Here is a 13,975-nt window from a genome sequence, read left to right as displayed (position 1 = left end):
GATTGTCTCACATCCAGGGTCATCTCCAGTCATCCTGATTCATATCTGTACACTGGACAGATACTCGGAGGAGTAAGGCTAGTGACTTAGCACAACACCCTAAATACAATTCATGTGCTTGTCATGACATCACCTCCCTGAAGTCATGGTTCTCATCAAAAATGAAGGACAAACATCATCATCATGATCATATTTCAAAAGGCAGTTTAACTTTTAGTTTCACCACTGAAGTCATCCCAGGGTACCCCTGTTCTCATTAAGTTCCATTAGTTATTCAGCTTGAGTTTAGGATAGGGAGCTTCCTATAAGAAGATTCAGGAGCCAGCACCTGCTCCTCTGGGAATAGTCCCAAAGAAGTTCAAGGAAGATGAATAACTAGAGGACAAAAGGTGGTCAGTCCTGCTATTTCCTGCTCTATTAAGATTTTACCCAGACATCCCCAGGTGATTTTTATAAGGATGAAATGGAAAAACCCCAAAGTACAATTTCTCTCATGTCTAGAACATAAGGTTTAGATGGGGGTGAACAAAACACATAGAAAAGAGATGGCAAGCAAAGTTCAGAGAAGATAATTAGAGAAGCAGAGTAATTTTGCCAGTAGCCTTAAGGAGGACACCAACCACTCAGTTTAATTAAACAATACTTATTAAATAACTACAAGGGGCAAGGCAGTATGCTAAGTACTCGAAGGAAGGAAGGAAACAAGAATTTATTTAAGAATCTACTTATTGTACTAAGCACTTTATAAATATTATATCATTTGATCCTTACCACAACCCTGGGAGGTAGGGGTTATTACTTTACAATTGAGAAAACTGAGGCAGACAGAGGAAATGCTAAAAATAAAGGCAAAAATCCCCACAATTCACTTCCAGACACCAAGGATTTTACATAACACTCATACACAGAAGTAAATTCAAGATAATGTGAAGGAGGAGACTAGGAACTTCTCAGGGGAAAAGGTAAAGTGGCACCTGAGCTGAACCTTAAGAGAAGGTACAGATTTTAAAAGTTAGGGATAAAGAAGCAGTATATTCTGAGCATGCCAGAGCACATGTCTCAAAGTTCCACCCCCCCCAAACAATGAATTCTGAGTATCTCATGAATTGTGAGTACTCAGAGGTTGCCAGTAGGCAGCAGAAAAAAAAACAAGGAGATCCCAAACATTTGGACTGACAGACTCATAAAATGAATAGTTTTAAGTTCTTTAAGTATTTGGGACATAAAAAGATACTCCCTGCCCTCAAGTTAGATTCTAAAGATTTCTCTTCTGCAGTGCCAGAAGGAAAAGATACAAGCTAGGTGAAGCCTCTCTGGGATGGAGAACCCTGGATTTGGAGACTATTTGTCTGGTTTTTCCTGGGTGACTATATTCTCTTGAGCTGTGTAAAAGAACATTTTTTTTTTATCCCTGGGAAAATCTTGTTCTCTGGGGTATGCTGAGTTCTTAAGCAACAAGTGCAAAATGAAGCTAGCAACAATGACTTTATGTTAGAAGGTAAGTAGTAACTAAGTCTTTGAGAACATCTTCTGAGTCTTTCCCTGGCAGGGGTGCAAAACTGGAACTTTGGTACTGAGTTACTAAAGGATCCTGACAATTGAAGGATTTTTATATATGACTAAGGAGCACCCAACATAGAAAAGTAACTCAGATCTAATCCAGAATTTATTTTTTCTCCTTGGGGTTTTTCAACCAGTAGGGAAAAGGAAAAAAAAAAAAAACTTCCTTGGTATGAATAATCTCAGACCCCACTTTTTCTCCTTAATTTTCCTAATCTTTCCTAATCTTATCTATGGTCCTTGAAAAATCATTTCTGATGTCAACTTTTTCAGGAAGCTTTTCTTATTCTTCATTGCTTTTAGAATCTTCCTCTCTTAAGGTTTTTACCCATCTGTTCTTTATTGGTCCTTTATGAATGTAGTGGTATATACATTGTATCTCCTATTAGAATATAAGCTTCTTGAGGGCAGGGTTTGTTTCTTGTTTTTCTTTGTATCCTAAATGCATAGCACAGTGCCTGAGACATAGTAAGAGCTTAATAAATACTTGTACTCAGTGATTGGCATTCTCTTGAATATAGAAGGATATCCCAAATCACTATTCTGGATAACCCCAATGTCTTCCACTCGTGCCATCGAATTTCCAAGGATAAATAAAGCAGAAGGCTGCAACTCTACATGAGCCCACCCATATCCATAAGATGAATAAACTATTTCCCATTTCAAAGACCAGGCCAATGGATCTTATTTTCATGACATGAAAAGAATGTTGAGAAAGAAAATGGCAGCATCATAATCACTGGGGAAAATCATGCTTTTACTTAACCTCTCAGATTCAAATAATTATGAGCATGTATGGCATGCTGAGCAATATAGTGCTGACCTCTTTCAAGCCTAATCTGGTTTCAGAACAATTATGTGCCTTCTGAAATACATTTTTTCCAGTTGTCTGCTTATCACTAGCACATAAGGAAAACATGTTCACTAGAAAGGCCAAAGAGGCCAACAGGTCTTCACTGACATCCCAGAACTGGGGATTGGGGTAGGGAGAGAGGTAACAGTGTGACGACCTCATCTGCTGTTGCTATTCTGCTTTGACCTCCAACCTATCCTCTTCTGTTTTCTCCCTTTGGGTATCTGAAACATATATTTTAAGCATTACAAAAATGACAGCAGTGTTATAGAGGTAGGCCAAAGCAGGAAGGGAAATGTATAGAAGATTGCCTTTGGATGCTAATATCCATTCCAGGTTTATGACCAGCTGTGTAAGTAAGCTGATAAAATACCAGCATCAAGGTTAGTGTACCTCTGTAAGATGGGGTATATGAAGGCACGCATAGAGTAATGAAAATGACTGGAGAAGGGACAACTAAGAGAACAAGTGGTATGTGTCCCCCAAGTTTTCTGTGTTTCAATGATTAGAAAGCAAATCAATGAATCAAATAGTATTTATTAAGCACCTACTACACACACAAGCCACTGTGCTAAGCTTGGTGGATATAAGTACAGGCAAAAACCCAGACCTTGCTCTCAAGAATCTTAAAATCAAAAAAAAAAAAGGAGACAACATGCAAACAACTCTAGGCAAATAATATATAGACAGGAAAAACTGGAGATCATCAACAGAAGGAAAGCACAAGCTTCTTGTAGGAAGTGGGATTTTAGCTGTGCTTGAAGGAAGCCAGGGAGGCCAGGAAAGAGTGATGAGAAGGGAGAGAATTCCAGGAATAGGGGAAAGCCAGTGAAGTGCCTGAAGCCAAGAGGAGGAACAACAGCAAAGAGGCTAGCATTAAAGTTTGCAGAGTAATAGACACATATCCCATGAAAAGAGGGGTTGCTAAGTAAAGAGGTCTAACCCAGATTCTAGGCACTAAAGTAGCACTATGGATAGAGCACTAGAGCTGGAGTCAGGAAGATCTAAATTCAAATCTTGTCAGCTCCCTCCCTGAGGGAGTCACGTAATTGTTCCCTACCTCAGTTTCCTCACCTGTAAAAATTGAAGTAACAATAACAATTACCTCACAGGGGTGTTGTGAGGATCAGATGAGAAAAGTTAAGTGCTTTTCCAAACCTTAAAGGGTCTGTAATGTGAACTATTATTACCATCCCTCAGTGTAGATCTGCAGATCTGGCTTCTAGATGATCTCATTGCCTTATCCCTGGTAAATACATACTTCCCTCTACCTTCCTGCATGTACTTTCATTGGACTTAAAAATGGTTATAGTCTTATGGAGTCTATCATTTCATATGCTTTCAAGCAGGTGGTACAAAGGATAAGGTAACAATTGCAGGAGTTACAGATGGTAACTGAAAGAAAAGTAGCCCAGCAGGAATGGCCTGTCTGTGATCCATGGATAGTCTCCCATAGCAATAGTCCTGCTGTCCTCTGAGCCCAGGATTGTATCACCACCCATATCCCGTAGGCAATGGTTTAAAAAAAAATGTTCCCCTTTCCTTGGGCAGTGGGAGTTGGCCTTTAGGACCCACCTCCACACCTTTTCAGACATCAGTGGTCATCATTAGGAAAACTGCAGTTGATGGGGTGGGGCCCTTGGTGGAGGGAGGGACACCTTTTGCTCAGCTACAACCAGTATCTTAAGGCTGAACTATTGGTAGGCTCTCACAGGAAGCAAGATATCGCAGCACTGGTGTTAAGATCTACAGATCTAACATACATGAACACATTTCAGCATCTGGAGGCATTTCTCCATAGATAAGAGGAGTTATTGACTGCAGTCTTCAAGAACTTAAATGAGGAGCTTAAAAACTGGTTGGTAGAGCACCCACTTCCAGAAAATCTACTAAGCTTAATTAAATAGAGGGAGATTAAAGGCAAGAGTAGAGAATAGTATAGCAGAACCTAGAGACCATTCAGTATAAAGAATCAGCTGGGAGAATTCAGTCTTCCCAGGACTGCTATGTCATAGACTCTGGGGCATTACAGTTACATTCATCTGTTCTGCCTGGCCCAATAGGTCCCTAGAACCTATACTCCACCCTGTCACCATACAAGCGAGGCAGCAGGCCAACAGAACCAACTGGCAGCCATGATTTTTTTTTCCTAAGGAAAGGTTGGAGGCTAGCCATCACAGATCTAAATGGGTGATGTGATCTCTTTCTCTTAGATCAGACAGTTTTCCATGACCTGTCACATAGGAAGGTGGTCTCAGACTTCAGACATGATAACTCTAAGAAAGCCACCTCATGCTACCAACCCATCAGTGTGAAGAGGGAGGTGCCAGCTAGAGAAGACAGATTGTCTGTTCTCAGATGGTGTGTCATGGACCCTCAATGCTGCCTGCCTGCATACCCTAAGTCCAGGATCACATCAACCATAGGTCTGCTTGGAACATCCTTCCTCAGAAACAATGATCCAACAAACAGAAGAAATGTTTTTTCCACTCTCCCATAATGCTTGCCTAAATCCCCCATCAATACTCAGAGAAATCCCATCTTGGTGTAAAAAGAGGTGTCTCAAATGATTCTGCAACCAGAGATTATACCAGTGCCAGAGCTGACATACACACACTAACCCTGGTCATCTTAAACAAACTGGTAATGCACTATTGCCAGTGACTAGCTTAGTATTTTATCTTTATTACTCCATGATAAAGAAACACACATTTTTTCCCCCTGAAAATACCCATTGGCATGTTTTCCAAAGAGTCAAGAGGAAGAGATACCCATAATCTTTCCTCCAGCACCCCAATATGCCAAAGCACCTCCATCACCTACCTACCTCGGAACCTACCCTCAGTCATATAAATCTCTATACCCCAAGGACTCCTTTGGCCACACCCACCACCACCATGTCCCTTACGATCTCCAAACCTCATACCCCCATCATAAAGATTTCCATCCCCTCCCACACGATACTCTTATTCTCTCTCTCTCCCCAATTCCTTCCCGCCACCTCAAGATCCCCGAATCCTCTCTCCTCCCTCTGCCCCCCACCCCAACCATCAGCCTTCTCTCTCACCTGGGTGTCAAATCCGTTTTCTACAGAGCTGCTCTTCCTCAGGGGGAGCCCATCCCCCGCAGGTTCATGGAGCCCCTGAGATTTCAGGGGTATCTGGCTCGAATAAATGGGCTTGGTCACCTCTACCTTGCTCCCAAACTTGAGATAGCAAGGTTGGGGGCCGGCCCTGGCCACAGGGACGTGGAGGATCGGTGCCGCGCTGTGCACAGGTTTCGGTAGTCCCGATTTCATTTTGGAGGCGACCAGGATGGCTGGCATCTTCTTCTGCTTTCCTAACACGTTTCTGTCAGCTGCAGCAGCCGCAGCAGCAGCAGTAGCGTCAGCAGCAGCAGCAGCAGTGGCGGTAGCCCGGGCAGCCCTCCCTTCGCCCACGAAGCGCCAAGCAGTGTACTAAAATAATCAGCGACCAGGAGGATCCTAAGGATCAGCCAGGGGCAGGCACACCTGCAGGAAGCCCAGCTCTCTCTCTTCAAGCTTGCCAACCTTGATCTTGCTGGCCCCCCGGGGTGCGATGGTCTTCTCCCCCTTCTTAGCTGGACCCCGGCTGTTTTTAACTGCTCTGCCCTTTCGCCGGCTGCTGCCTACAATTTTCCTTCCTGGAAAGCCAGACTTTGACTTCCATTATCTTGTCACTGCATCTCCGAAGTGAGGCAGTCCTTTGGAAGGAAGATCCGCAGGAAAAGGAGGGAGGGAGGGAGGGAGAGAGAGAGAGAGAGAGAGAGAGAGAGAGAGCCAGCAGCTTTCCAGCTTCCGAGGTTTGCCTTGAGCCTTAGGCGCGCAGCAGCTGCAGCCCTGGGCACCGAGGGTGCTGATGCCCTTGGCCACCCACCTTAGAGAAGAAGCAAGCGTCTTGGGCTCCAGCTGGCCTTAGCGGCCGGGGCCGGGAAGGAGAGCGAGAGCAAAACTCAGAGGAGGCGGGATGGTCCGGGCATGACGGGAGCTCCCCGGTGGCCCTCAAGATCCAAACCCTCCTCGGGGGGCTGGGGGGTCCGGATCCCCAGCGCTTGCCAGGCCCGGGCGTCCGGCTGGGGAGTCAATGGACGGGAGGAGCGCAGGCAGAGCCGGCCGCGGGGGGCCCCGAGAGCGGCGCCCACTTGTTCCCCGGCCCGGGCGGGGGCCGGCGCTGGCCGGAGCGCGCGCGGTAGCGGCGGCCGCAGCCGGAGCCTGGCTCTCGGAGGCGGCGGAGGCGGCGGCGGCGGCGGCGGAGCTACCAAAGAAGGCTGCGGGGGGATCCGCCAGAGCGCGAGAAGCTTGCAAACTGACAGCCTCTCGGCAGGGCCCCCGCCGATTGGCCGCCCGCGCCCCAATCAGAAGCCCGGGAGCTGCCTGCAAAAGGGGCGGGGTCTCAACGCCGGGGGATGCGGGGGGCTCTCCTCCAGTGCGGAGCTGCCTTCCCCTCGGAGGCGGGGGAGGGGGCGCTGCCCCCGGAGGAGCGCCCCTGAACCCCGGCCCAAGGGGTCCCCACGCTTCTTCCAACGCGTCCCCGGGCGGCCCCCCGGAGGATGGGGACGCTTTCCCGCCTCCGCCCCACCCCCCATCCCCGGTCACTTGGCTAGTTTGAATAAGATCTGATAGGGCTCGGCCACTATCTCGCTGAAGGAGCTGCCCATTGAGCTGCACCCCCCCCTCATCCCCACCCCCTTCTCCACCTTTCTTTTCTCTTTTTTTTCTCTTTTTGAATTTAAGGAAATAACCGTTTCTTCCCTCTCCATTCAGAAAGACGCGGGTATGTGACTCCTTGGGAGGGAGGGTGTCTCCCTAACCTACTCCTCCCCGGTTTTCAAAGGCTGCACATTTCATTGCAACTATTTGAAGTATTTACGGGCAAATGCAATCCTCAGGAAAAGCAGCCGCCCTAAAGGAACCCCTTCGTACAGCCTACCGGGGACTGCAATGCCAGTGGTCCCAAGTCAGGACTTCGGCCCGCTGCACTGCACTGGGGGGACCGGCCCTGCCCTTTGCCTCCAAGGCATGGGCTGGCCCCAGGTTTTCTTGCCGCATAGATGGGAAGGGGAGGGGGAGGCAGGAAGGAGATGGAAGGCAGAGAAAAGAGGGAGCTGGCAGGATGATGGGATGTTAGATTTAGAAGATCCTAGAAAGCCTTCTAACTCAGTCATCTTCAAAATGGTTTGGACCCTCTCCTTCAAAAAACGCTTACCCCCTCCCATGCTTATGTAGCTATTTACAAATCATATTTAATATATAAGTCATATATAATATATATATATGCATTTGATACATATATGAGTTTGCACAGAATCCTTTACTCCAATCCAATTCATGTGCTTGTCATGGCCTCACCTCCCTGCTGACATGGTCTATGTGGAGAATGAAAGACAGCTATCATATAGACGTGTGTGTGTGTGTGTGTCTGTGTGTTTATTATACCAGTGTATACTGTGTGTGTTTGCTGTACTAGTAATGGTGTATGCACATGGGGTAACATACTCAAAAATAGACATTTAAAACAGATGAGGCAAAGATGAAGCCATTGATCCCAAAGTCAACGGGGAGCTACTGGAATTGACTGAAGAGGGATGCGACTTGGTGTTGAAGACTATATGGAAGATGGATTTGTGTGGGTAGAGAGCTTTGCATCAGGGAAGCTATTTAAGAGTCTTTCAATACTCCAAAAGAGAGGTGACAAGGGCTTGAGCTAGTGTGGGAGCTGTCTACATAAAGAGAAATATGAGAGATATTATGGAGGTAAAAATGATTATTTGAAAATGAACTGATTATGTGGAGAGGAGGAAAGCTGAGGGGTCCAGGAGGAGGCCAAGTTGGAGAGATGAGTGATAGGAAGACAGGTGTGGTCCTCAAGAGGAAGTGCTTAAGTTTAGAAGAGGGATTGATCTGAGATGAAGATACTAAGTTCAGTGTTAGACTTGCTGAATTTTAAATGTCTATGGGACATAGGATTCATAATGTCTAATAGGTAGTTGATGATGTGGGACTGGAATTTGAGAGAGATTAGGGTTGGATCTGGGAAGTTGTCTTTATTGAGAACATAAAGTCATGGTAACTGATGAAGCCACTATGTAAAAAGGTGTTCAGAGAGAAGAGAAAAGGTCCAGGACAGAACCTTGGAACACACTTACATATAAGGAACATATGAATGATGATCTCCCCAAAGAGAGCGAGAAGGAGTGAGTCAGACAGGTAACAGGTGAAACTAGAAAGCAATATCAAAACAACAAAGTAATTTGCCCAAGCTCACACAGCTAGTAAGTGTATGATGGTGGTTTTGAACTTGGGTAGATGGGTCTTCATGACTCCAGGTTGATCTCTCAATCCACTATGCCACCCAACTAGAGCACTGGTCTTGGAGGAAAAGAGTTTGAATCCAGCCTCATACATTTAACACTTACTAGTTATATGACCTTGGGCAAGTCACTTAACCCTGATTGTCTTGAATCTCAGGTCATCTCCAGTCTCCTGATTCATATCTGGCCACTGGATCCAGCTGGTTCTGGAAAAGAAGCTGAGGTTGGTGACTTAGCACCCTCTCAATCAAATCCAATTCATGTGCTTATCATGACATCACTTCCCTGATTTCATGGTCTTCTTCAAGAATGAAGGATAAACATCATCATCATCATCATCATCAGAACAACATAAGGGGGAGAAAGTTTTCAGAAGGAGATAGTGCCAAATGCATAAGGGTGAAATAGGAAGACTTTTTAAAAAATTGTCATATTTGACAATTAAGAGATCATTGGTAACTTTGAAAAGAATAGTTTCTATTGAGTGAAGGAAAGTGCTTCACAAACATTAATTCATTTTTTTCCCTTTCAGTATCCTGTGTGGTAGGTGTTGTGATTCTCCCCATTTTACAGATGAGAAAATTGAGGTGAACAGAGAGGAAGTGGCTTGCTGATAGTCACATAGCTATTAAGTGTCTAAGATCAGATTGTAACTCAGGACAAGGATGAAGAAGTGAGAAATTTGGGAGACGTGGAAATATCTTCCATGGATGTGAAATAAGGCAGTCCAAAAGAAGCCTTTGTTGGGGAAAATAATGCTATTGCAAATAATTGTCCCTGTTCATTCTGTACCTCTGACTCCCATAAAAATGAAAAGTGTGTGTGGTGAGGAGGTGGTTAGGAAGGAATGTTTCGTTCTCTATGTGGTGATCTCCACAGAGATTAAGTGACATGCCTTAGCTAGCATAGGTGATAAAAAGAAGGGCTGGGATTTGAATCCCAGTCTTTTTTTCTCTTTCCTCTAAATCATACCCTTCATAGCAATGTGGCTTAGATAGCAAGCTTCAGAGTTACAAGAAACCTAAGGTAGACCCTGACACTGACATATGTTGGTAGGGTGACTGTAGGCAAGGCCCTTAACCTTCCATACCTCCTCACTACTCTCTCAGACTATAAATTATAGAGCAGGTACAGATGTGCATTTGTCGAGGATTTCTTTGCTAGGAGTTCCTTACATCAATTAAATCACAGGTCTAAACCAATTATATGTTATTATTTTCACAGGTGTTAAAGCAACTCTTACAGTGATAAAGGAAGTACTCTGATCAGGGACCACTAGTTAGCTGTTTCATTCTCTTCACTCTTTAGCATAAACCTTCTAGTGGCTATATGACTACAAGTTGAATTTTAAAACTGATTTGCAAGCGACCAAACCTGCCAATTTAATCAGTTATTCTGCAGGACAATACTTTGTGCAAGATCTCAGCAGCTAGCGATGTAAAGAGGTTTTGGGGATCACAAAACTACAGAGGTTGGGAATACCTTTGCTAATATTAAAAATATTAGTCAAGATATATTAATAAACATATTTGATAAGGAACAATAACTATATCAAACTGATCCATAGCTATAAGACACACAAAGAGCAATGATCAAAATTAAAACCTTAAAGACCATTTGAAAAGAGGCTCAATACCCTAATAATTAGAAAATACAAATCAAACAACTTTTTGAGAAAATGCTAAATGCCTTCCTGAAATATTTTTTAAATTGGGAAAATGACAAACAAAACAAATCTAGGTTTTAAGTTTCTTCCTCTGTGAAATGAGGTGGATGAAAAGATGTTTGACCAAGATTCAAGACCAAGATTCCTTTCAGTTCCAAATCTGTAATCCAATAATAAAATTCAATGTTCAAGGAGGCACTGATTCTAGACTTGAATTCAGAGGATTTAGGATCAAATTCCATTAATGCCCTTCACTATCTGTGTGATCTTGGAAAGGTCACCTAATCTAATTGAATCTCATTTGGATTTCAGTGCTCAAAGACTGGATGAAATGATCTCTGCATCTCTATGCCATTGGTAGGACTATAGATTGGTTCAAATTTCCAGGAAACAACATGGTGATATGCAATAAGATTCACAAAGCTGATCATACTGTTAGATCTAGTGATTCTTTTACAGAGATCTTACTCTTATTTTTTGTTGTTTGTTTTTGTGGGACAATGGGGTTAAGTGACTTGCCCAAAATCCAGCCATTAGTATCAAGTGTCTGAGGTCAAATTTGTACTCAGGTCTTCCTGACTCCAGAACTGGTCCTCTATTCATTGTCCCACCAAGCTGCCCTTAGGGCTTACTTCTTAGAAAAAAAAGGGGGGGGCAGCTAGGTGACATAGTGGATAGAGCACAGGCCATGGAGACAGAAGGACCTGAGTTCAAATCCTCAGTCACTTAATAATTACCTAGATGGGCAAATCACTTAATAACCCCATTGCCTTGAAAAAAATAAAATAAAATTTAAAAGAAGAATTGGTCCACTCACATATTGTCATATACCCATATAAAATAAACAATGGAGAAAATGAAACATAACTTCTCTGGGCCTCAGTTTCCTGTAAAATGAGGGGATCAGACTCAATGACCGCTAAGGTCTCTTCCAGGTTCTATTATTCTCATTTAACAGTTAAAAATCTTGGGACTCAGAGACGCTGAGAATCATTGAGCTAGTAAGGATCTGTTTTAGGATTCAAAAACAGACATTCAGAAAATATTTACAATGAGAGAAACAGGATAGTTTAGTGCAGTGGTTCCCAATGCTTTTTTGTTCCTCAAACTCCTTATAACAACATAACATATGTAACAACAGTATAACAACTTAACAACAGCAACGACAAAATATATTATGAATTCCCAGGACAATTTAATATACTACTCATAAAATTGTTCGATTTATTAAATGCTCATAATAACTAAAAGAAAACTTCTACCCAAAAATGTTTTTGATCACTGCAAGGAGAAAAAACACCAATCCTTAAAAGATTTCAGGCATACACATGGTTGTTGTTACAGAGGAATGATATATTTGTAACCTAATTGAGCATTTATTTACTGGTTAAGACTCTACCAACAAATGTTTAATATGAATCCTTTGAGCCACCTTCATTCCACTAAATGGGAACTACCTGCTTAATGAATAGTGAGCTGACCTGGAATTCAGAAAAACCTGGATTAAGTGGTATCTCTTATTTAAACTCTAAGTGCATCAAGCCAGTGAAATCAAACTCAGATCCAGAAGGGGACTACTGTAACATCTATGATGATCTCTATAGGCCATAGATCAACTTAGAAAAACCACATATTTATATTACATATGTTTTACTATATTTCTATTTATTTTGTTAAATATTTGCCAATTACATTTTAATCTGGTTCCGGGACACCCAGGAGTATTGTGGGTTCTGTGTGTGACACCTCTGTTCTAAGGAACTAAGACTAGATATTGAAGAAGGTTCCAAGTTGTATTGGTAAAGGCAGTTTGTCTACCAGGGAAACACCTATGAAATCACAAGTTCAGTCTCTATCCCTGATTTATTGTGGTTTTATTTATATTATATATTTATATAATGTAAACAATTTATATTACATATTTCTATTTGAATAATAAAATATTTACATTTATTTATATCATATATGTCTATTTATATTTTAGAAATTATTCTTTGTTTTGTTATGAGATCCACTGAATTCAAGTATTGTGTGATGTCCTGAGGCCCCTAAGTACAATGTATCTCCCTCTGCAAAACTTTGCTGTTGAGTCTTACAATTGATAATGGTATGAATGAAAGGGCAAGAAATAACATTTCAACACTTTGGAACTCTATGCACATGCTGAATTCTTCCCCCTTGGAGATATTCCTTTCAGCAAAGACTTTTAGAGTTTGTCTCCACAACTCTAAGGCTCAGGGAGACTTAGCAATTATCTGGTTACATTAATCAAGGTGGAGAGCTAGGTGGTGTAGTGGCACTAACCGTGGAGTCACGAGGACAGGAGTTTGAATCCAGCCTCAGACATTTGCCACTTACTAACTGTGTGACTGTTGGCAGGTCACTTAACCCTGATTGCCTCATCCAGGACCATCTCCACTCATTCTGATTCCCGTCTTTCCACTGGATCTAGATGGCTCTGGAGGAGAAGGTGAGGTTGGTGACCTAGCACAGTACCCTCTCACTCAAATCTAATTTATGTTCTTGTCATGGCATCACCTCCCTGATGTCATGATCTTCTTTGAGAATGAAGGACAAATATCAATCAAAGTAGATGCTAATTAATATGATGAATCACAGCCATGAGGTTAATCCTCCTTCCCCTTGTTCCCCTTCTGTTGAATTATAGGTTTGGCTGTTTCCACAACCAAAACTAATCAGTTATTTGTCCAAATCCCTCCTGCTTTTTTAACTGTGTACATAAGCAGTCCTGACCATGAGATGTTAAGGATGACCAAAAATTAAGCCTCAAAGCTTTCAAGTAATAAAGTTGTCTCTGCAACTTCAATGTCACATTTCCTCTTCTGGTGTTCTCATTTTATGGCATGAAGCTTTGTTTGGGGATAATACTCAAAGCAATTGAAACATTCGTTTCTTTTTTTTTTTTTAGGTTTTTGCAAGGCAAACGGGGTTAAGTGGCTTGCCCAAGGCTGCACAGCTAGGTAATTATTAAGTGTCTGAGACCAGATTTGAACCCAGGTACTCCTGACTCCAGGGCTGGTGCTTTATCCACTACGCCACCTAGCCACCCAAAATATTCATTTCTTATTGTGTTTTTCCTAAAATCATGTCCCAGAAAAAAAATATCCCATGGAAAAATGTATACCTGATTAATATTTGTTGTCTATGACCAGGAGATGTAGTCTTCTGTGATAAATACATCAAGTGTTAATTTTCAGGTTGGACCTAATTCCATTATATCAACTATAATGGAAAAACACTTGGATGTGAATACTGACTCTGACAGTAGCTAACTGTGTAATCTTTCTAATGTTCAGTTTCCCCTTCTGTTAAAATGAGATCATTATACTTGTAACTTCACCACAAGCTTGTGGGGCAACACTTTAGAAATCTTAAAATATTACATTAAAGAGAACTAATACTACCAAAATGGTTTAGGCTGAACTTTAGGATGCATTATATGATTTTGTAATAGGAAACATTTACATAGTCTAAGATTTATATACATTATCTCGTTTAATTCTACTCCTATAGATTGCATTAACACCCATTTTACAACAGATTGG

At 42.5% G+C, this 13,975-nt stretch overlaps 1 protein-coding gene across 6 annotated transcripts in view; it reads right to left on the bottom strand.

Annotated features, from left to right (window-relative positions):
• The window catches only part of NAV2 (neuron navigator 2), a 436,581-nt gene extending 430,154 nt beyond the window's left edge, over positions 1-6,427 (bottom strand). For 5 of the 6 annotated variants that reach the window (XM_074230361.1, XM_074230362.1, XM_074230365.1 and 2 more), the window contains exon 1: positions 5,481-6,427. In XM_074230361.1, coding sequence (XP_074086462.1) covers positions 5,481-5,738 — 258 coding nt within the window. In that variant the 5' untranslated portion in view covers positions 5,739-6,427. The remainder of the gene's footprint in view (positions 1-5,480) is intronic. The other variant, XM_074230369.1, reaches the window with a different exon arrangement.
• Positions 6,428-13,975: the final 7,548 nt, after the last annotated feature.

Source organism: Macrotis lagotis, chromosome 3 (genome assembly GCF_037893015.1).
Source record: "Macrotis lagotis isolate mMagLag1 chromosome 3, bilby.v1.9.chrom.fasta, whole genome shotgun sequence".
Classification (NCBI taxonomy): domain Eukaryota; kingdom Metazoa; phylum Chordata; class Mammalia; order Peramelemorphia; family Peramelidae; genus Macrotis; species Macrotis lagotis.
The sequence above is the reverse complement of the archived record's forward strand: the minus strand, read 5'-3'. Positions and strand labels throughout refer to the sequence as shown.